Source organism: Silene latifolia, chromosome 7 (genome assembly GCF_048544455.1).
Source record: "Silene latifolia isolate original U9 population chromosome 7, ASM4854445v1, whole genome shotgun sequence".
Lineage (NCBI taxonomy): Eukaryota > Viridiplantae > Streptophyta > Magnoliopsida > Caryophyllales > Caryophyllaceae > Silene > Silene latifolia.
Window position 1 is genome coordinate 96,735,353 of NC_133532.1, and position 22,796 is coordinate 96,758,148.

Genomic DNA, 22,796 nt, shown 5'->3' on the forward strand with positions numbered 1-22,796 from the left:
AAATCTAATTTTAGTCCAAGTTATTTATCCTAACCTTTTATGACTCAAAAATTAGTCATCACTCAATTTTCGACAATAATTCAACTTGATATATTAATAATGCTCATTTTTTTACCTTAATATCATAATCTTTTATGAATAAATCCAAATTAAATTAAAATAATTTCAAAGTTTGAATTTTAAATTTTTGAATATTCTCAAATAATTCCATGACACTCATAATTTCAAAAATCTAGGTTAAAATTTTTGAATTTATTTCGAGAAAAATATAGTTGCTATTTGTCGATTTTATCTAATAAAAGATCTAAAGCATATGAAGATTAATCTAATCAATGTTTCAACTTTAGATCTGATTTGTGGGATAATAATGCATCCTAAAATAAGTTTATCATGCCATGTAATTTATTTTAGCTATTTTTGCTAAAATAGTCACTATTTATGTCATTTTTACACTAAAAATTCATAAATCATGCAAAATGAATCAAGTTCATCTAAAATTTTACACAGAGTGAGTAAAATGTGCATGTGACAACATATTAAAATTTAATAGCCTATTTCGAATTTTAACTAATTTTAACCATTTTACCTCAATTTATTGCATTTTTATCTCACAAAAATTACAAATCATGCAAAATAAATCAAATTTATACGAAATTTTACATATAATAAGTAAAATATGCATGTGAGGTCATATAAAAAATTTAAGGTCAGAGACAAAGTTTAATTATTTTTAGCATTTTAGACATCATTTTAATCAATAAAATGTAATAAAATTACTAAAAATCATTAAAATGAGCTAAAAAATACCATAAATCATCAAAATGACCTAAATTCATTTTAGGACCAGAATATATGACATACAAAATAATTTCGTGGCTTATTCATATAAATCACAAATTTCAAGTTTTAATTTAGTCGGAAAAACTAAGCCGATTATGCATGCAACAACCAAAGTTCTTCATACAACTTGAAAGGATTCATTAACCCTCAAAATTAAACTCTTTAATTTAATTTCTAAATTACTCATTAAAATGGAAGATGATCTTATGCATGCATAACAACATAAAACAAAGTTTAAGAAATGTGTTCCTTACATTGAAGAAAAACGGTTTAAGGGCACAAGCAAGAACTCCTTTCTTACTTGTTCTTGTTCTTAAATAATTGGATGATCCTCCTTGTCTCAATATTGTGAGAACCTCCTTTCAATTGCACCAAGACGATCCATTAATTCTAATTTATATACTAACTAGATATATTAAATTAGAGACCTTAAAATTTATCTTATTATTATTTCTATTACTACTTTTAGTAATCTAAATATAAGATTTTTGAACAAATTTGTTTTCTTTTCTAAAACTTAATTTTAGAGAGAAAAGGAGAGAAGAGTGAGTGGGTAAAATGTAAGAATGAATTAGAGTAAAATAAGAACAACTCTTATGGTTTTTAGAGGAGAGAAAACCGGTGGGGGGAAGGCCATTGAGCCAATGCTTGCCCCTTTCCTTTTTCTATTATTCTTCTCAAAACAAACTAGGGTATAGTCTAGGATTAGATGGTAATCATTATGCTTTTAACAATTAAAAATAATTAACCATATTAATCCTAAATCCCTCTAAAAACCGGTACATATAGATAATATGCAGTCCATTTTATTTTTGTCAATTGTCACATTATCATATAATGTGTAACATCTAACATGTTGTTAATAATATTAATGCATATTTAACAATTAAATATCATTACATATATTAAATTAATTATAAACAATATTTGACTAGTAATTCCCAATTACATGTAAATAAAACGGTCCATGTTAATATAATCTACAACATATTGCAATTATAATTAACTATTCATTCTTAATTTTGTTGTTTCATAAACAAAGTTTTAGTAATATATAATACTTTATTTACTAAAATGAATCTCATTTAATCGAATTACAATAAGATTCATATTCTCACTTACATATGCAAATTGTTCAATTTTAAGGAATTAATTAATCTGTATCATTATACAATTAATTAATCTTTAGGTGTGACCTTAAGGGATCAACTGATCACCACCGTAAAACGACAGTAATGTCAAACTCTAGTCAGTCAATCATTACTGATTAATGTTGATCAGTTGATGTATAAAAAATGAATCATCCCTTTATGTATTCTTATTATGAGTTTTAATAATGTGATCGCACTATTGTCAAGGACACTTACTCCAACACCTACCCTCGCCCAAACAGTCACCATTACCCACCCAACTCAGCCCTGCTCAACCCAACTATAACCCATAATGAAAACATGGCATGACCTCAGCATAACTAGACTATACACACTGTCATGCACACCCCCAAGCCGAGGCCAACAACAAGTCAAAAGACGGGTTTAACACATAGTACAACAACCCAGCCAACATAAACATTAACACGAAATTAACAAGGTAAAAGCACACACTTATATACATGAGACGGAAATTCAATAGTTTACGTATTCAACCAACATTTCTAGCACTATAATTTCTCAGCTCAGACATGTTATAAACAGTCCCAATTTGGTCTGAATGCGGCCGGATTAAGCTATCCAAAACAGTCCCATAACCCCGAATAAAACATCCCAAAACAGCCCCACAACAATCCATGAACAACCTGCAAAAAGACCGCCAAAACAGAACCCAACCGGGCCGTGACAGGCCACCCAACTACCACCCTTTCGACCACCCAAAAATAGAGTATAAAATCGTCCAACACAGCTACTTAAGACCGCACCAAAACAGCCCTTGCAGCCATACAAGGAACAGAGGCAAAAAACAGTCCCGAAAGGCACCGATTTCACGCCCAAAAATTGACCCGAAAAATTACATAAAATTGTCCCCACAATACAGTCCACTTTCCGTCTTAAAACAGTCCAGAAAACTTACACAATATCGTCCCAAAACAGTCCAATCAAGCTACATGAAACCGTGCCAAAACCGTCCAAACCGAATCATTTTAAGACAAACTTTAAGACACGACAAGACGAAAATTTACACAACTAAACTACCGTTGTCATACGAAAATAATGCGTGAATCTCATAAAGAACAAAGCTTTACCACAACTTAGCATCCAATACACAAATTTAGCACACAAAACGACATGATAACAATTAATTTCACATTTTGTCGAGTAACCTATCACCGTTACCTTTTAGCCCTTCAATGCACACGATTCCGTCGCAAAACTACTTTGGGTTGTCTAATCTTGCATCTACACACGCAAAACGAGGAAACTTAGCGAAACCCGGACCCTAAGGAGGGACGGCAATCCAAAATTGGAGGGAAGTTGGGACCTTTCTTACCTAGAAAGATGGAGGATGGAAAGGGGAAGAGAACGGCGCAAGAATTAGCTAAAACCGTCAAGAAACGAAGGAGAAATATAAGGTTTAAGACGAAAGTTTAATGGGGTTTAATATGCTATTGTTGGTGTTACTGTGTTTGATCAAAAAAGAGAAAGGGGAAGGAGGGAAGTAGGGAAATGTGGACGGCAGTGAGTGATAGAGGATGAGGGAGTAATCTAAGGTTGAAGGTTGGTAGATTAATGGAGTTCATGTGTTGGTGTTTGTTCTGTGAGTCGTACGAAAGGGAGCAAAGAGGAAGGAGACTAGGCGGGTGGGAGGCAACAACAAAAATAGATTATACTAGTATGAGTGTGTGAGAGGGCGTGTGAAATAAAATAATGAGAGTAGGTGGGCGTGTTTTCGACATGAGATTGGTCCGAAATAATCTAGTCTCACAAGAGAAATGTGACGGTCTTTTGCTAGACGGAAATACGTCTTAAATCTACTATAACTTAAGTCGAAAATTATTATTATTATTATTATTATTATTATTATTATTACCATTATTACTATCCGACTAAAACATGTATATTTATATAGTTTAAACCTTAAAAATATAATTTTATAAATATTAGGCTTTAAAATGTAATTGTTTAAATTACGCAATTTTAAAATGTAAAATAGAGTAATAGAATGGTTAATTAAATTATAAATGTCAAAATGAGGAAATTCGCGGGTGTTAAATTTTAGTTATTCTGTTTGGATAATTTGTAATAAGACCATTATTCGTTTAAATTATTTAAAGTACTTTGGCTTCGTCTACTTTCGTAAACAGTGACTCAGGAAACTTAGATGGTAACAGTCCCTTTTATCTAGGAATGCCTAGTTAAAACTCTTGGATAAATGGGGGTGTTACAATTATAAACGCGAGTTTTGTCCTATAGGTTGACAGTCATTATTCCTTGCAGTGAATATACATTAGCATAAGAAATTTGATTGTTGATCATTATTCCCTGAAGTTAATGGAAGCACATAATAGGTTTGATTGAAAGCAAAATTATATCACTCGTTGTGGTTAAGTGGTCGTGGATATAGTTATAAATAACATGTTTATCATAAAACAAATATTTCCATCGAATGTGATATGATAAAAATCACGTCAATCTTGATATGACATGATACGCTCAATATATAATATATTTTTAGATAAATGATTTGACACGAGAACTAATTTGAAAGTTGTTGAATCATTATGACCCCTGAAGGGAACTATTAAATTCGCGAGTTGAATTGTGATTAATTTATATGTATGATCATTCTACACAACACATTGGAAAAAATGTGATAATAATGTGTACTACTCATTATATATGTCGACAATTATAAATATTGATCCTAATTCTTATCATATAACTATATATGAAATACTCAAAGACTAATATAGTCATGTTCCCTATTCGAATACTGATGAGTCTTGCCTTCATATATGAGATACCTGTTGTATCTTGTGTCACATCATTTATCTGCTTAGATAGAAAATTTTTAATTTGAGTTTTCATTATACAAGCATTGCTAGAAGATTAGCATTATGAATAGAGTTAACTAAATTGTGGTATGTGATAAGTGAAATTATTGAGACACGACCAATTCTTATTAAATATTGACATGGGTTATGGGAAAAACTAAGAAAGTTGATATAAAAAAGGTAAAATTTGACAATTGAGGCCATCCAGATTCCTATTATACCCGTACTCATAAACCTAATGTTTATCTTAAAGAAAAGATAAGAACTGGAATTCTCTCATCACTATTACTATTTTTTTTAATAAAAGGCTAGACATTACACAGAGATGAAGTATATTTGATATTGGAGATCTAAACAGTACTCGAAGTTGAATAAAGAACTTATATATCCGTGTATAGATTGTCACTCTATTAAGTGGTTTGTAGGCTTGTAGTCACATAATGATTTTATGAGTAGTTTTTGTGATTACAATATTACATTTTGATTATATGAAATCGTCGATCTCCCGAATTGGACAATGTGATTGAGCACGTTTAAAATCCAACTGCATTATATGTTACTCCCCGAAATATTTTGATGTTAAACAAAAATGCCCATATAAATTATCATCGATGATATGAGAAATTGAGGTCTAAGGTGGTTGTGATAAATTTTGGACTATACATTGATTAAATTTTTTACATCCTGGACTATATATATATATATATATATATATATATATATATATATATATATATATATATATATATATATATATATATATATATATATATAGAGAGAGAGAGAGAGAGAGAGAGTTAGGTTTTTGTAAGTTTTGTTTCTTATGGTGAGTTTGTGCTTTGAAATCTCAGCCACTAGATTATATTAGAGATGAATGGCCAAGATCTAATCTTACCTGTCATATAAAACCATTGTCATTTACTTATTATCTCTTTTTTCTAGTGTTACTCTTTTTTTTTACTTCAATTTTTTTTATCTCCTTTTTTTAACTCGTGTTATTATGCTGTTATTGTGTTTTTTTAACGACTTTGATTTTTTTCTCTCTTATGTTTTTCTCTAATTTTCTCATTATGTTATATTATTTTCTTTTTCTTTTTGTACCAGATTTTCTTTTACTTTAACTTTTTTTTTCTTTTTTTTTTTACCTCGTGTTATTGTGCTTTTTTTTACTTTGATTTTTTTTTCTCTTTTTTTTTTACCACGTGTTATTTGTGCTGTTATTTTGCTTTTATTGTTATTCTGGTGTTATTGTGATGTTATTCCGGTGTCACTTTGACTTTTTTTTACTACTTTTGATTTTTTTACTTTTTTCTACCACATGTTATTGTGCTGTTATTCTGGTGTTACTGTTATTCTGGTGTTATTGTGATGTTATTCTGGTGTCATTTTGATTTTTTTAACTACTTTGATTTTTTTACTCTTTTTTTTACCATGTGTTACTGTGCTGTTATCGTTATTCTGGTGTTATTGTGATGTTATTCCGGTGTCACTTAGATTTTTTTTACTACTTTGATTTTTTTCCTCACATGTTATTTTGTTGTTGTTCTGGTGTTATTGTGATGTGATTCCAGTGTCACTTTGTTTTTCCTCACATGCATTGACCAAAAGCTTTATCTACTTGAGAAAAACGAACAAAGACGCATCATAATTTGCTTGATCCTCGTCGTGCACCTCCCCGACGACAAACAATAGCTTCGACGACCCTCAAACATCAGCAGCAACCACGATGCCGAACCCGACTTCGTCATCATTAATTCAATCTGACAACAAGAAGCAAGCAAACGACTACAATCCTCCATTACCTTTCAACTCCTTCTCAAGTCAACCACACGAACTCACCTTCTTTCTCGCTGTCGCCCCGATGCGAATTAAATCCGACAACAAACACCAAGCAGATCACCATTTCACCAACCCGTACTTATCTCACCGTCATCCACTCTAGTTACTGTCCAAACCCCACACCTTTAACTTGGAAATGAATGTTCATTTTTTTATTCTTAGCGTCCCCAAAAACAAAATAAAACAAAGACGGCAGCCAAAGTCACAAATGAGAAATGACCCAGCCAATCTCTATCTTCGTCTTACCCGAGTGGGTTTGTCACCAACTCGAGAAGAGTAGTTCCAACCCGTGTAGGTTCTGCTTCGAACCGAGCGGTTAGTCTTGAACCCGAGTGAGATAGCATTGACCCGACTTTTCCTTCCCTTCTTCATTTTTATCAATTAAGGCTTCAATTGAGCCACGCTCGAGATCGGTTTTGAAAACGGAATTGAGGAGCATGTGGGTAGAATAATGATGCCTCTGGTGCGCTTTGATTGGCACGGCGGAAATGGTGGTCTCCATTGATGGCCTGCGGGGGCAGTCGTGGTGATTCGAACTGTGGTTGGCGGAATTGTGAAGATGGTTGATTGGTCTGATAAAATGGCTGATAATAGAGGTTAGTGGAATATCGTTGTCTCATTGGCATCCATGAATTGTTGATTTAAGGAGCCTTGAATTGGCTATGAGATTTGTTATAAGAACCTTATAATCAAGAACACTATCTATCCGTTTCATTAATTCCTCCACTCGGATCCTCCACGAGATCCACCACCTCTATATCCTCCATCGTAACCACCGCCTCCTCCTTCACGACGATCTCCATCGATAAACCCTGAGTTACGAAGCTCCGATTCCTTGACCGAGTTCAACTCGTGATTAAACACCGAGTCATGCGAGTTACAAGAGAAGAATCGGGACGATGTCGTCCAAGAGAAAGGTAGATATCGGAGGTTGGAGAAGTTCAAGAGGAGAGAACGAAGGAGAGAGAAAGGTGTTCGGCGGCGGATATAGGTTGAGATGAGTCGTTTTCGCCATTTTTGAGAGAGGGAGGGGCTTATTTTTTTAATAGGCTTTGATTTTTATTTGAGTGTTGTCATCTGCGTTAGATTTTTTAATCTCAAATTCTCAGGATTAAATCTCAGCCCTTCAATTCTTCTTATTTAATGGTCTAGATTTTAAAGCACAAACTCACTGTAAGAACCAAACTCACGAGATCCCCCCTATATATATATATATATATATATATATATATATATATATATATATATATAGAGAGAGAGAGAGAGAGTTGGGATCTGATGAGAACTTCTAAATATTTGAGGATTGAGGATTGCAAAAAAAAAAAATCACGGATTCTTCAATACAATATCACAAAAAAATCAGACTTTTCCAAAAAAAAAAATTATAGAAAAAGAATATAATTTTTTTTTCGTGTGATATTGTTTCGAATAACCTGTGATATTGTATTGAACAACTGTGATATTGTAATGAAATACTCAATCCTCAAAAAGATAGTGTATCCTCACAAGATAACATTTATATATATATATATATATATATATATATATATATATATATATATATATATATATATATATATATATATATATATATATATATAGAGTCCACCTAAATATTTGAGTCCATGAGTCGATAAAACAATATCACGATTTTTTTTTCAGATTTTTTTGCAAAAAAAAATTTTCCGATTTTTTTTTTGTGTAAGCTGTGATAATGTTTAGTATAACGTGTGATATTGTAAGCTGTGATATTGTTTAGCATAACGTGTGATATTGTATTACAAAACAATATCACGATTATTATTATTTTTTTACTTTTTTTTTCATAAACTTTTTTTTTTCAGCTGTGATATTATTTAGTATAACGTGTGATACTATAAACTGTGATATTGTGTAGCATAACGTGTGATATTATATTACAAAATAATATCACAATTTTTTTTGTAGAGTATAAGCTGTGATATTGTTTAATATAACATGTGATATTGTATCATGGACTCACGGACTCAAAAAGATAGGGTGGACTCATATGATCCTAATTCTATATATATATATATATATATATATATATATATATATATATATATATATATATATATATATATATAGAATTAGGATCACATGAGTCCTACCTAATTATTGGAGTCCATGAGTCCATCTACAATATCATACATGAGTCATAACAATACTGATTTATATCAAGCTATTAGTAAGGTTATTTTCGTCATTTCAGAAACTTGTTATATAAACCCTATTATCAGCTCAAACCTCACCATTTGAATTCATTCACTTTCTCTCTCTTCTCTCTATCTCTCTTCCGCGATCACCCTGTTCATTCTCTCGCCGTCAATTTTCGCGCGTTGTCATCTTCTTCGCTCTCGTTGTCATCTTGACCTGTTTTCATCATCATCCGTCATCGATTTTCATCGATTTTCTTCATCATTCGTCTCAGTGGCTCATCTTCATTGACTTTTTCATCACCCGTCATCTTCATCTCTTTTTTCCTCAATCTTAACATATTCAATGTCAGGTATTTCATCGTTTTGCTTCTTTTATTTTATGTTTTAATTTTTTCATTCTGTTTTCCTGTTTATTGCATGATGTTTTGTTGTTATTGTATCTTCGACTGAATTCGTTTCGTGATTACTGGATTTTTGTTATAATTGATGTTATAATTCATCAATTCGTGCTAATTGATGTATTAAAATCATGTACTGATTGCCTACTTTCTTCAACATGTAGTTTTTGCTATTTGACGTGTTAAAATTTTGTCCTGATTCTCTGTTTTCTTCATCTTCTACTTCTGTGCTAATTGACGTATAAAAATGATGTACTGATTGTCTGTTTTCTTTATCATCATGTTTATTTTGCATTTAATGTTTGTGTTTACATCAAGTTTTGATCGTTATTTAACAGTTTCCTTTGTATCACTTTTTATTCTGTAGAGTATCATAATATATTCTGAATAGTATCACATTTTACATAGTTTGTTTGCCTGATTACTGCTCATTAGAATCAGATTTTCTTTTAGAATAATGTCACATATCGTTGACTATAATATCATATTCTGAAATATACAAGGATACATTACTGTGTATTTACTTTCTGTACATTAGTATCACATGTTATGCTTCAGAATATCACATTGAGTCCTTTACAATATCATAGGCTGCAGTACATGACTGGTAATTACTTTCTGTACATTAGTATCACATGTTATGCTTTAGAATATCACATTGAGTCCTTTACAGTATCATAGGCTGCAGTACATTCCTGGTAATTACTTTCTGTACATTAGTATCACATGTTATGCTACAGAATATCACAATGATTCCTTTACAGTATCATAGGCTGCAATAGATGACTGTGTAGTTACTTTCTGTGCGTTTGTATCACATGTTATGCTCCATAATATCACATGTATTCCTTCACAGTATCATAGGCTGCAATACATGGTTGCGTAGTTATTTTATATTCATCAGTATCACATGTTATGTTACACAATATCACATGCATTCCTTCATAGTATCATAGTTTTGTTATAATCTAGTTATCTTTGTTATAATTTGTTTATTCAACCTCTCTTGCTGTAGAAAATACTTTTGTTGTTCCTGTGGTACCTGTTCCTACTCCACAATGCATAGACGTTGATGAGGTGCATGCTGGGAATCGTCTTTCTTTGATGGTGACCTCTGGAGGTTCTAAAGAGTGGGTCAGAAATATTGTAACTGAATTTACACTTACAATAGGATAAACTTTTGCTACGTTAGATGAGGGTATACAGTTTTATGAGACTTATTCAATAGCATGTTGTTTTGAACCAAGGAAATCTTCAATGAAAAGGTTTCGTAGTAGTGGAGATATTAGGACAAAATTGATTGTGTGTCACCGGGAAGGATTTAGGGATTCTAAGCCGATAATATTACCCATTACTGGTGAGGAGGAGGAGCCAATGGTCAAGGCCTATAATCCGAAGAAGACTAAGGTTACTAGGATTGGTTCTAAAACTAGGATTTTCTTTAAATTTGTTATTAAAGAAATTGACCAAGTTCAAGTGCCACTCTTTGTTGTTGATCAGTTTCATGTTGCCCATAACCATCGTCTTTCTCCACTCAAGTATAGAGAATTTCAGAAAAAAAATGTAGAAACCTTGCTTTTCAACATAAACAAACCATCGTTGATAATTGCAAGGTCAATATTGGCCCAACCTCTACTTTCAGGTCCGTCTACGAATATGTTGACGGCTATGAAAATATTGGAGCTTCTTTGACTGACTTTAAGAATTTTGGAAGGTAAATCAAGTGTTTTATAGGTCTTAAGGATGCTCAAATGTTTGTAGACCAGTTGGATACCCTTCATGAAACCCAGGAAGGTTTTTATTATGCCTATGATATTGATCGGAATAAGTGTTTGTTTCGTGTATTTTGGGCTGATGCAGCAGCACGTCGTAATTACGCTCTATACGGTGAGGCGGTGACTTTTGACCCAACTTATTCAACTAATAAGTACGACATGATCTTTGTGTAGAAAATACCGGTATACTTCATCAAGAAATTCGGATTATAACGAAATTATAATAATGAAATTGCTAGTCATAAATGAAATTGCATAAACAAAAAGAATAGAGATTAAGAATTAACCTTTGGTCCTAGCAATTTGGCCTAAGAACAATATCGAAATCGATATTCTCCTAATTGTTGCACCCAAAATGCTTTGAGAAATAACTCTCTTTTTGCTAGAAAAGATGAACCCTAATTTCTAATTTTTTAGGTTTTTGTGTGATGTGAGAATTAGGTCAAAAGAAGTGAGTAAAAATGATTCCCTCTCACTCCTAATATAACCGAAATTAGGAGGAGGAATAGGGAAGATATTTTTCTCTCCTTTTTTTCCTCAAAATCGTGTAACCAAATAAGGAAAAAAATCTCCTTATTTTCGGTTGGTTTTGTATTGTCTAAAATGCGTACATTTTATCAATTGTCATTTATTTCATCACGTATATAATAAGTCCACACACAACAGCTTGTAGTCGATTTATTAATACCGGTCTGTAATAATTTATTATGACAATATCGTATAATATATACATTAACTATAAATATCGCATATTTATAATTTGCTTATTAAATATAACCTTTTACGTTTAATTACGAATTAACATCTTAATTCGTTTAAGCTAACATTATATACAATAATTAAATATAACAGTTTATATTCAATTTACGAATTAATAATTAATTCGTCTCAGCTGATATTATTTAATTGTATTAAATAATCGTCTCATCATCACATTGACTAACTGTTTAGTCAAATACATGCACTAACCTTTTAGTCATATAAGGCATCAATGTGATTATATTTTCATACAATCACATCTCTCAAACACATCCTTTAGGTGTGACTTTTAGGGACCAGTTGATCACCGCCATCAGTATGATAATAACGTCAAACTTCTAGCAAGCCAACCGTTATTAAGTAAACGTTAATCAACTGATAAAATACTAAGTATACCCTTGTGAACCTATAAGAGATTTATATACGTTATCACACTAACTGTGGAGGACACAAGCTCCAACACTTTGCTCCCTTTACTGGTGTTGATCATCACAAGAAGTCTGTCACTTTTGGCGCTTCACTTATCTCTAGGGAGAATGAGCAGAATTTTAAATGGATTTTCACAAAATTCTTAGATTGTATGGGTGGAAAGGAACCCCATTGCTTTTTTACCGATCAATGTCCTGCTATGAAAATTGCAGTCCCTGCTACTTTTACGACTGCTGCCCACCGCTATTGCATGTGGCATATTATGAAGAAATTACCTGAAAAGTTAGGCACGACAGTGACCAAGAAGACTGACTTTGTCACTCGTCTGAATTCTGTTGTTTGGGATTCAGACTTAGAGCCTTCTGACATCGAAGAGAGGTGGTGTTTGTTGATCAGTGAGTTTCAATTGGAAGATAATGCATGGTTGCAATATCTGTTTTCCAAGCGGCAACATTGGATTCCAGCATATTATCGTGATATTCCTCTTGGTTGTCTTTTAAAAACAACGCAACGCTCTGAGAGCGAAAACAGCTTCTTTAAGCGCTTTGAGAATCCTCATGGCACACTTGTTGAGTTTTGGATGCGCTTTCAAAGTGCTATGGATCAGCAACGGTACACCCAAAAATATCTTGACAGAGATAGTGATAACTCCCTACCTCAAACCAAAACCCTTCTTAGCCTTGAGGTTCATGCATCGACTGTTTATACGCACGCTCTCTTTTATGAATTCCAACAGCAGTGCGTTGATTCTCTAAACTCATGTAGTGCTGGTGATTCTTCAAGGGAGGGTAGTACAAGGTTCCTAGATGTTGAAGATTCTATTTTCCATAAGACTTATATTGTCGCATTTAATCCTTCAATGTTTGATGCAACATGTTCATGCAAGATGTTTGAGAGGAAGGGATACATATGTAAACACATCATCTGGATTTTATCAGGTAAAGAGATCAAGAAGATACCTGATAAGTATCTTCTCAGTAGGTGGACAAAGAACACTAAAAAAATGCCCTTGTATGATGTTCACGGTCAATTGTTGGATGATTTTAATTCGTCGGATGTCACTAAGCTTCAGATTTCGACTGTCTGGTCTGAATTCTACTCAACTTTAACACTACTCAAATCTCTGCCTGAAAATCACATAAATGAACTGACTTCATTACTGAAGTCATTTAGACAAAATTTCAAGTCTGGTGCTGAAAAATTGACTAAACAGCAAGAGTTGGAGATGCTCCTTGGGGTTAAGTCTTCATCTGAGGTCTGTATACTACCTCCTGTTCAATCAAAAAACAAGGGTAGTGGCAAGAGGTTGATGTCCAAGAAAGGTCAGTCCATTGCAAAGGCACAAAAGCCGAAAAGATTTTGCAATAATTATAAACAAATAGCACATCATGATAAGCGGAATTGCCCTAATCCAGCTGTTGATACATCACAACACTCGTTTGATCATGAATCCGATGTAAGTAATTTGTCTTACAACTTTTATTATATTACTTTTACGTGTGCTATATCACAGTTCCTGAAGTGTGACCCTGATAAACAATATCACAGTCCATCCTAAAAAATATCACAGTCCATGCTAAATAATATCAGTACCCTTGTGAACCACTATCAGAACATTATACTTGATTGTAGACAATATCATCCCAATACTAAAAAATATCACTTATTTAAAAGGTGTCTACTTTGAAACAATATCACAATCATTTAAAAACAATATCACTTGTCACTGGCAACATTTATCAATTTTAAATCCCTATCTATTTTCAGAATCAATTAAATAATATCAACCCGTGTATGCAATAATATCACACTATGTACACCAACAATATCAAAGAAAAAAGGATTTTTATATCCCTAGCCACTGTTGTTGTTTCTGAGGATTAATATCACAACAACTAAAACATAATATCATACAACCCTTGAAACAATATCACAGTTTACCAGAAGTTGATAAAAAAAAAAGTTATATTTTGTCAAACTTATTACTGACATTATGTCACTGTTTTTGTGTGTTTGTTTTACAGATTTCTTCACTTGTTGATAGTGATTAAGGGCTTCTGCATGCTGAGGAAGTCTATTTTACATCATAAACTTTTCACAATCGACTTTTTATTGCTTACACTATTCAATTATTTTTCTTGTATGTCATTCCAAATGGCATCAATTTTGTACTCTCCATTTTTTGGGTATCAATGTTATAAAAACCGCATAATTACTAATGTTGTTTTGTTGCCATTATTAAATACTATCCCACCTCATTTGAAGGAATATCACACTTGATTCAATAAAATATCATCATAATAGTTAAACAATATCACAACATTACACTTGCTTGTATACGTATTTTATTATATTGTATTATACTGTAAAATACTACTAAGGAATATCACATTTCAAGTGAAACAATATCACCATTATTCATAAATATTACCACTACAATTGGATGTTTTTAGGAAACAATATTACAAAAATATGAATAAAATATCACAGTACATACTAGACAATATCATTCTTAATACCATTTTTTGTCCCTCTAAAGGTTTTTTGTATGTTTAAAATAATATCAACCACTGAGTGCAATAGTATCACAATTTGTACCATAACAATATCAAAGTTAAAAGGATTTTTAAATCCATATCCGCTGTTTGTTATTTGTTAGAAGCAATAGAACAATATCAACCATTGTACTTAATAATATCACAATGTGTACAAAAAAAACTTATTCAACTAAAAAGGAATTTTTAAATCCTTATCCGCTGTTTTATTTTAGAGAATAAATACAACAATATCAACATGTTTACGGAACAATATCACACAGGGTACCAAAACAATATCAAAGAAAAAAGATTTTAATAACCTTGTCTGCTGTTATTATTTCTGAGAACTAATATCACAACAACTTAAACAAAATATCACACAACTCCTGAAACAATATCACAGTTTACTAAGAGTTGGTAAAAAAAAAAGTTATATTCCTACCATAATTACATCTCTGTCCTACCAGCATTACATTCCTAGTCCTACTTTTGTCCTCTTCCTCTACCTCTCCCTCTACCTCTATTATTAGGATTTGCAGTCGTCTAAAGTCGTTTGTACTGGATTGTGGGTGTTTTTGCATCATCTTCACCATCTTGTCTGGATTCAGGGAGTCTGTAAAAACAGAATTGTCATGTTATGGTTCTATATGAAATTTTTACCTTTGTGTCTTTTGCAAATAAAAGCAGAAATGTAATGTTATGCTTCTATATCAGAAATGTAAAAGTCGGGTTTTTGGTTTTTACCTTCTGATTGGAGATTTGCGAAGAATGGGTATTTCTGTGTTAATTGTTGGTATTCTAGTAGCATCCTCCTTGGCTTTCGTTTGAACATTAAACTTCTCTTTTGGCGGACCTTCTCCCTTTGTTACTTCCTCTTCCACAGTATTGTCCTTCTCAACAACATTATCCTTGCCTTTTATCTTACTGTCCTTGTCTTTTGCATCTTCGTTATTCTTCCTCTTTTCCTTCAATCTATTTAAAAGCTCTCCCTTTCCCGCTGTAAATTCTTTAACTTTTCCAATCAGCGCTGTCCTCATGTCATTTATGTCAGCTAAAAGTAATGCCACTGCTATTTCTACCCAGTAGTAACGCCTATGCACTTTCGACTGCAACTCAGCTTCAAACAACTGCCCCTCATACCGAATCATGTGCATCATTAAGAAGTTTCCCGATTCAGTATTGTTTGCTTCCTTCTTTTGCCAATTGAAACTTGTGTTGACAACATTAAAATAATCTATTATTTCATGCGCTCTATCAACATTTTTCCCTGCTAGGAAATCACTCATGTGATAGGCCTACAATAATGAGTGATACTATTAGTCATTATTTTGTCAAACAATCATATCAATTTACTGTATACACTCAACCTATCCTAGCAACAATATCAGACAGTCATATGACATGTTGATGTGACCATTATTTGAGCATATTTAGTCCCCGAATTAGCCTCGTTCCTATGCTTTTTAGTGCATATTTGGGTCATTTACTATCTTTAGTCCTTTGTTTTGCATATTCTTTGAGGTTTTGTTTCCTTGGTAGGAGAGGAGTGCAAACCTTGGATTTTCATGGCAAAATAGAGCTAAATTCATCGAATCTAAGGTCCAAGCATCAAAGAAAAGACAAGACTAGAAGGCCTTTGTACATATTATAGTAGATGGGCAATGATGAAGAAATCCTTGCATCCCCGACTAAATCCCGGAGGATTATTGGAAGAAGAGAGGAAGAAAAGAAGAAAAGAAAGGCTGGGACGAAATCCGCTCGTCCAGCCATAAAGACGCCCGTCCAACACTTCAAGAATCCGAGCGTCTTTGCCATAGGGACGCCCGTCCAAACACGCCCCAATCCGCTCGTCCAAGCATAAATCCGCCTGTCCAGCCACCCCAGAATCCGCCCGTCCCGACCCTTGGACGCTCGGATAATCTTACAGGCCCATACGTCCTCTTCTTCCCTCCATAAAAGATGCGCATATTTGTGAAAGACCAGCAAAAAGGAGACTCGCATCTTTTCTGAGAGGAGCGATTCCTCAAGGACTTAATCGTCATTTAAGCCCTTAGTAAATCCTAATTTGTGTACCTAATCCCCACTATAAATACCCCATTAGTCTAATTAGATTAAGAATGTTCTTCTTATCAATCTTTAGTGTAGTTTATATCATTCTAATCTCTTATTAATCTTGTAATCAACTTCTAATCAAATATTAATACAAATCTCATTTCCTTAATTTCTCTTTTGTTCATCTTTTATTTTGGGTAATTGAAGATTATTTGGGTTATTATTGGGAGATTGACAACCTTCCAATCATTCATCAAGTAATTCTATTTTTCTTTGCTTTATTTTGGAATCATTATTAGGTATAATTCTCTTAATCCCTTTTTAATTATTGTTATTCATCTTCATTTATTCATCATGTTTTGCTTTGTTAATATGATTGACAACCTTGTTAACATGTCAAGCTTGATAATGAGTGAGTAGTTTCCTTAACTAAGGTTAATGGGTAATTAGGGGAAACCAACATGGTAGATGATTCTTGCTTAATTTAATATGTTTGCATAATTTATTTGCTTGCTTGTTGTGATCTCAACTTATGCACATGTTATGTTTGATGAAATGCGAGCCTATGAATCCTTGCATTTTTTACCCATCACTTACCTTTTCAATGAGACTTGTAAGAGATAAACCAACTCGAGTCTCATTAGACCATGCATATAGTTGAGTAGGGAGGATTAAGTAGACTTGTAGGTGATGTACAATCTAATCGATTCGGCTCCGGGACCCAAACCTTCCTAGGATTGTAAGATATAAACCAACTCGATCAATCACAACAATAATTGATTGCTTATAATTTGAGAATATGTTTGTATGATCAATTCCCATGAATCCCCTATGACCCCATGACACCCTAGTGCTTTTAATCAATTGTTTACATCTCATTTTAATCATCTTGCTTGTTTACTTTTATTGCTACTTAGTTTAGTGATCATTTCATCTCAACCCAAATTGTGACACCTCTAGACACCGCTACTTGCAATCGAAAATCCTACATCAATACCCGTCCCTTGGGATCCGACCTTTACTTGCCTCTTTACTAATAGTAGAGTTGTTTGTGAAGTTATAAATATTGTTTTGGTCTAGGTGCTCCTTACGACAAGTAACCGAAAATTAAGCTCCAAGTGAGTCCGACCAAAAATGGCGCCGTTACCGGGGACGGTGTTAACTTGATTTGATTTTCTTAGATTATTATTAGTTGTGTCTTTCTTTGCCTTGGGGAAGTAAAACTCCTCAAGGTTTGTTCTAATTGTTTTCAAGTTGTTGGATATTTTGCAAGATGGATATTATAGATAGTTTTGTTGAGGACCACTTGAGTATACCTTTCTTCAAAGACCCCATGCAAGCATTGGAAGACTTGGAAGCAAGTGAGGCCAAAAATATGCATTGGGAGTTAGAGGTAGATCTTTTTGAGGCCGCTCTAGCTAACAAAGAACTAACTCATGAGCAATCCGAATTAGTACATAACATCCTTGTGGAAGCATATTAATCTGTAGAACAAGAGAAATCAATCATAGAAGATCTCTTAAAAGAGCAAGAAGAATTTGTCATGGAATTCGAGTATGACGAGATTGATGAGTTTGAAGAACAAGTTGAACATGCCATGAGAATGGAGTGTCAAATGGAAATGGAGCAACTTCTCAATGAACCTTCAAAGGAGGAAAGTGAGGTACAAATCCCAACTTTAAAACCCCTTCCCCCAAATTTGAAATATGCTTTCCTTGATGAATCTAAGACCAAACCCGTGATTGTTAATGACAAACTTGATAAAAACCAATTGGGAAAATTGCTTGATGTGTTGAAACAACATGAAAAGGCTATAGGTTATAGTCTAGATGACCTTAAGGGGATAAGTCCCAACTATTGTATGCATAGAATTCATCTAGAGGAGGACCATAGACCTACCATTCTTTCTCAAAGGAGATTAAACCCCCACATGCAAGAAGTCGTTAAAGGGGAGGTAATGAAATTACTTGATGCGGGAATCATATATCCCATATCGGACTCTTTGTGGGTTAGCCCCGTTCAAGTGGTACCTAAGAAAGAAGGTACCACGGTGGTGACAAATGAAAAGAATGAGCTAATACCCACAAGGAAGATCACCGGTTGGCGTATGTGTATTGACTATCAAAAATTGAATTCCGCAACAAGAAAGGATCATTTCCCCCTACCATTCATTGACCCAATGCTTGAGAGGTTAGCCTCCAACAAGTTCTTTTGCTACCTTGACGGGTATTCAGGATTCTTTCAAATCCCTATACACCCGGATGACCAACACAAGACCACCTTCACATGTCCTTATGGTACTTTTGCATATAGGAGGATGCCTTTCGGCTTGTGTAATGCCTCGGCCACTTTTCAAAGATGCATGATGAGTGTCTTCTCCGATTACCTAGAAACCATAATGGAAGTTTTTATGGATAATTTTAGCGTTTATGGAAAAGACTTTGACTCATGTTTTCATAATCTCTCTCTTGTATTGCAAAAATGTGAAGATGTTAGTCTTGTCTTAAATTGGGAAAAGTGTCACTTCATGGTCAATGAAGGAATTATTTTGGGGCATTTAATCTCGGAAAAGGGCATCGAAGTCGATAAATCTAAGGTTGAGGTGATAGAGAAACTCCCACCTCTCGTGAATGTTAGAGGGGTGAGAAGTTTTCTCGGTCACGCGGGTTTCTATCGCCGTTTCATAAAAGATTTCTCAAAAATAGCGAAACCCCTCACTCAACTCTTACTTAAAGATGCCCAATTCCATTTCACTGATGAGTGTGTTGAAGCCTTTAATAGAATCAAGGAAGCACTAATCTCGGCACCGATCATTCAACCTCCAAATTGGGAACTACCATTCGAAATTATGTGTGATGCTAGTAACTACGCCGTTAGAGCGGTTCTTGGCCAACGGATAGGGAGAGCTCTACATGCTATCTACTATATAAGCAAGACTCTTGATCCCTCCCAAGTGAACTATGATACCGCCGAGAAAGAGCTTCTTGCCATTGTCTATGCTTTGGACAAATTCTGTTCCTACTTACTTGGATCCAAAGTGATTGTCTTTTCGGATCACCGTGCTCTCTGACATCTCTTAATAAAGAAAGAGGCAAAACCGAGGTTGTTGAGATGGATTTTTCTTCTTCAAGAATTCGACTTGGAAATACGAGACAAGAAAGGAGCCGGGAACGTAGTAGCGGATCACTTGTCAAGGATCCGGTTTCATGATGAGGAAGGAGAAACGCCGATCAATGACTCATTTCCCGACGACATCTTGATGGCCATTCAAACACAACTTGAAAGGCATATCCCCCCATGGTTTGCCGATTATGCCAACTATATTGTTGGAAGAGTACTCCCTCCAAATTTGAATTACAACCAAAGGAAGAGGTTCTTATTTGAAGTAAAGAGGTACTTTTGGGATAACCCAAATCTTTACAAGGAGTGTAGTGATGGGCTCTACCGGAGGCGCATCCCTCAATGGAAAATTCAAGGAGTCTTGGAAGGATGTCACTCATCACCTTACGGTGGACACCATGACGCAAGTAGAACCATTGCAAAAATCCTTCAATCGGGCTTCTATTGGCCTACGATGCTCCAAGATACAAGGGAATTTATCCTTCATTGTGATGCTTGTCAAAGGACGGGGAATATCTCTTGGAGGAACTATATGCCGCAAAGAGGCATAGTAGAGGTGGAGATCTTCGACGTTTGGGGGATCGACTACCAAGGGCCGTTCGTGACATCCAAGGGAAACAAATATATCCTTGTGGCCGTAGACAACGTCTCAAAGTGGGTGGAGGCAATGGCCACCCCAACCGATGATGCAAAGACGATCACTAAGCTCTTCAAAAAGATAATCGTCCCAAGATTCAGAGTTCCTAGAGCAATCATAAGTGATGGAGGAACGCATTATCATGAAAAGAAGCTCGCATCCCTTTTGACCAAATATGGTGTTCAACATAGAACCAGTCTAGGATACCATCCTCAAAACAAGAGGTCAAGTTGAAGTTTCAAATAGAGAGATCAAGCAAATTCTTGAGAAAGTTGTAAACAAGACTCGAAAAGATTGAAGCATGAAGCTTGATGACGCTCTTTGGGCTTATAGGATGGCCTATAAGACCCCCATAGGAGCCTCTCCTTACAAACTTGTCTACGGGAAGGCATGCCACTTGCCAATCGAGTTAGAGTACAAAGCTTTTTGGGCAATCAAGGCTCTCAACCTTGACCTCAAATTAAGTGGTCAAAGGAGGATGATACAAATTCAAGAGTTGGAAGAATTCCGACTACAATCTTATGAGAATGCCAAGATCAACAAGGAAATAACAAAGTTGCTCCATGATAAAAGAATTAAGCAAAAAGCCTTGCACAAAGGAGATAAAGTCCTTCTATTCAATTCCCGATATCGACTCTTTCCCGGGAGGTTGAACTCTAGATGGATGGGTCCTTATGTGATCACCGAGGTAGGAAGGTATGGAGACTTTGAGATCAAATCGGAAGACGGAACAAAATTCAAGGTCAATGGCCAAAGATTGAAGCCATACTATGAGGGAACATTTATTGGAGAGGTCGAGGTCACCTACCTCGGGCCTCCTCATCCGTGAAGAAATCATCAAAGGGAGAGTTTGGTGGAGTCCTCCCTAAACCATCACTTGTAAATATACTAACCCCCTAACTTGTATTTTTAACTTTATTGCATCCTTTATCATAAACATGATTCTTTCCATGAGAGTAAGTGAGGGAGGGTCACTAATCTTTTTAATGGATGAAGGAACTAGTTTTCAAGCATGGAGAAGCTTTTTATCGAAGTAAAGGAAAAGCAAGGGAAATCCGCTCCTTCCGAGGTAAAGGCGACCGTCCAAGTGGGAATCCGAGCGGCCAACAGAGAATTCGCTCGTTTAAAAGGAGCTGACAAGCAGATGTTTTATCCTGATCCAGAATCCGAGCGTCTCCGGAGCCAATCCGCTCGTCTTTCCCCAGACGCCCGTCACATTAGGAATCCGCTCGTCTTTTTGCTGCAAGATTTTGGGATTCTTCCCTGTAACGAAATTCGAGCGTCTCTCAGACAATAGGCTCGTCCAACTTCAGCAAAGACGCTCGTCCCGACTTTGATCCGCTCGTCCTGGCTGTTTCAGATTTTGGAAAAACTCGCTGTAAGAGAATCCGAGCGTCTTCCAAAGAATCCGCTCGTCCCATAACGAGGGAATCCGAGCGTCCCAAGGTCGAATCCGCTCGTCTCCCTGCGGCCTTTATTTCCGGTTTTCCCAATTTTATTTCTTCCCCACCACACAATTTGTGACACTTCATCCTTCCTTCCACTTATATTATAAAACCCCCTCCGTCATGACTCCAAAACATATCCCAAGCACTCATTCACTCCTCAAAAACAAAAACCCCAATTTCTAGGGTTTCAAAAGATTCAAAAGTAAAGATCTAATCCACAAAGAGCATCTCCATATTTCAACAAATCAAAAATTCCAACTCTACAATCAAAGAATGGGACCAAGAGGATCTTCATTTAGGGAAAGAAGAAGGCCAAGAGTGAGAGGAAGCTCATCTACTTCTCACATCAACACTCTAAGGAGGGAACATGAAGAGATTGTGGATCTCACCAAGCTTGACGATTTTTCCAACATTGAATTTGTGAACGATGTTCAAAGGCTTGTCTTTCACCGACTACTTGGTAAGAATATTCTTCCTACCAAATTTCTATGCCATAAAACATTAAGGAAGCTTGGAATATACCATCAAACGGAAGCCCTTTTTGAGTTGTTTGGACTTTCTACCTTGTTCCACTTACATGAGCAAACCTACCGACCTCTTGTTCTTGAGTTCTTAAGTTTCTTAAAGATCAAAACTTTGAACAAAACAATTTGCATAGAGTTTAGATTGGAGAATGTGACAAGGATGATGACTCTTGTTGAGTTTGCAAATGTACTCGGTTTGGATGTTTCTCCTACCCGAACATCAAGACCTAAGAAGTATAGTGTGGCACCATTGTGGAGAGCCATGACCGG

The 22,796-nt window shown here is 34.9% G+C and overlaps 1 protein-coding gene across 1 annotated transcript; it reads left to right on the forward strand.

Moving 5' to 3' along the window:
- Window positions 1–7,247: 7,247 nt before the first annotated feature.
- On the forward strand, window positions 7,248–14,259 carry LOC141590393 (protein FAR1-RELATED SEQUENCE 2-like). Its single transcript, XM_074410990.1, has 7 exons — window positions 7,248–7,263; window positions 9,784–9,852; window positions 10,261–10,365; window positions 10,474–10,887; window positions 10,980–11,132; window positions 12,421–13,664; window positions 14,233–14,259. Exons 1-7 carry the CDS (start codon window positions 7,248–7,250, stop codon window positions 14,257–14,259), a joined length of 2,028 nt encoding a protein of 675 aa, XP_074267091.1.
- The last annotated feature ends 8,537 nt before the right edge of the window (window positions 14,260–22,796 follow it).

Bases quoted from the DNA above. Each gene is read 5' to 3' on its own strand.
- LOC141590393 (XM_074410990.1), top strand. The intron at 10,888-10,979 runs GTCCGTCTACGA...AGTGTTTTATAG, and splicing joins GGCCCAACCTCTACTTTCAG to GTCTTAAGGATGCTCAAATG. The intron at 13,665-14,232 runs GTAAGTAATTTG...TTTGTTTTACAG, and splicing joins CGTTTGATCATGAATCCGAT to ATTTCTTCACTTGTTGATAG.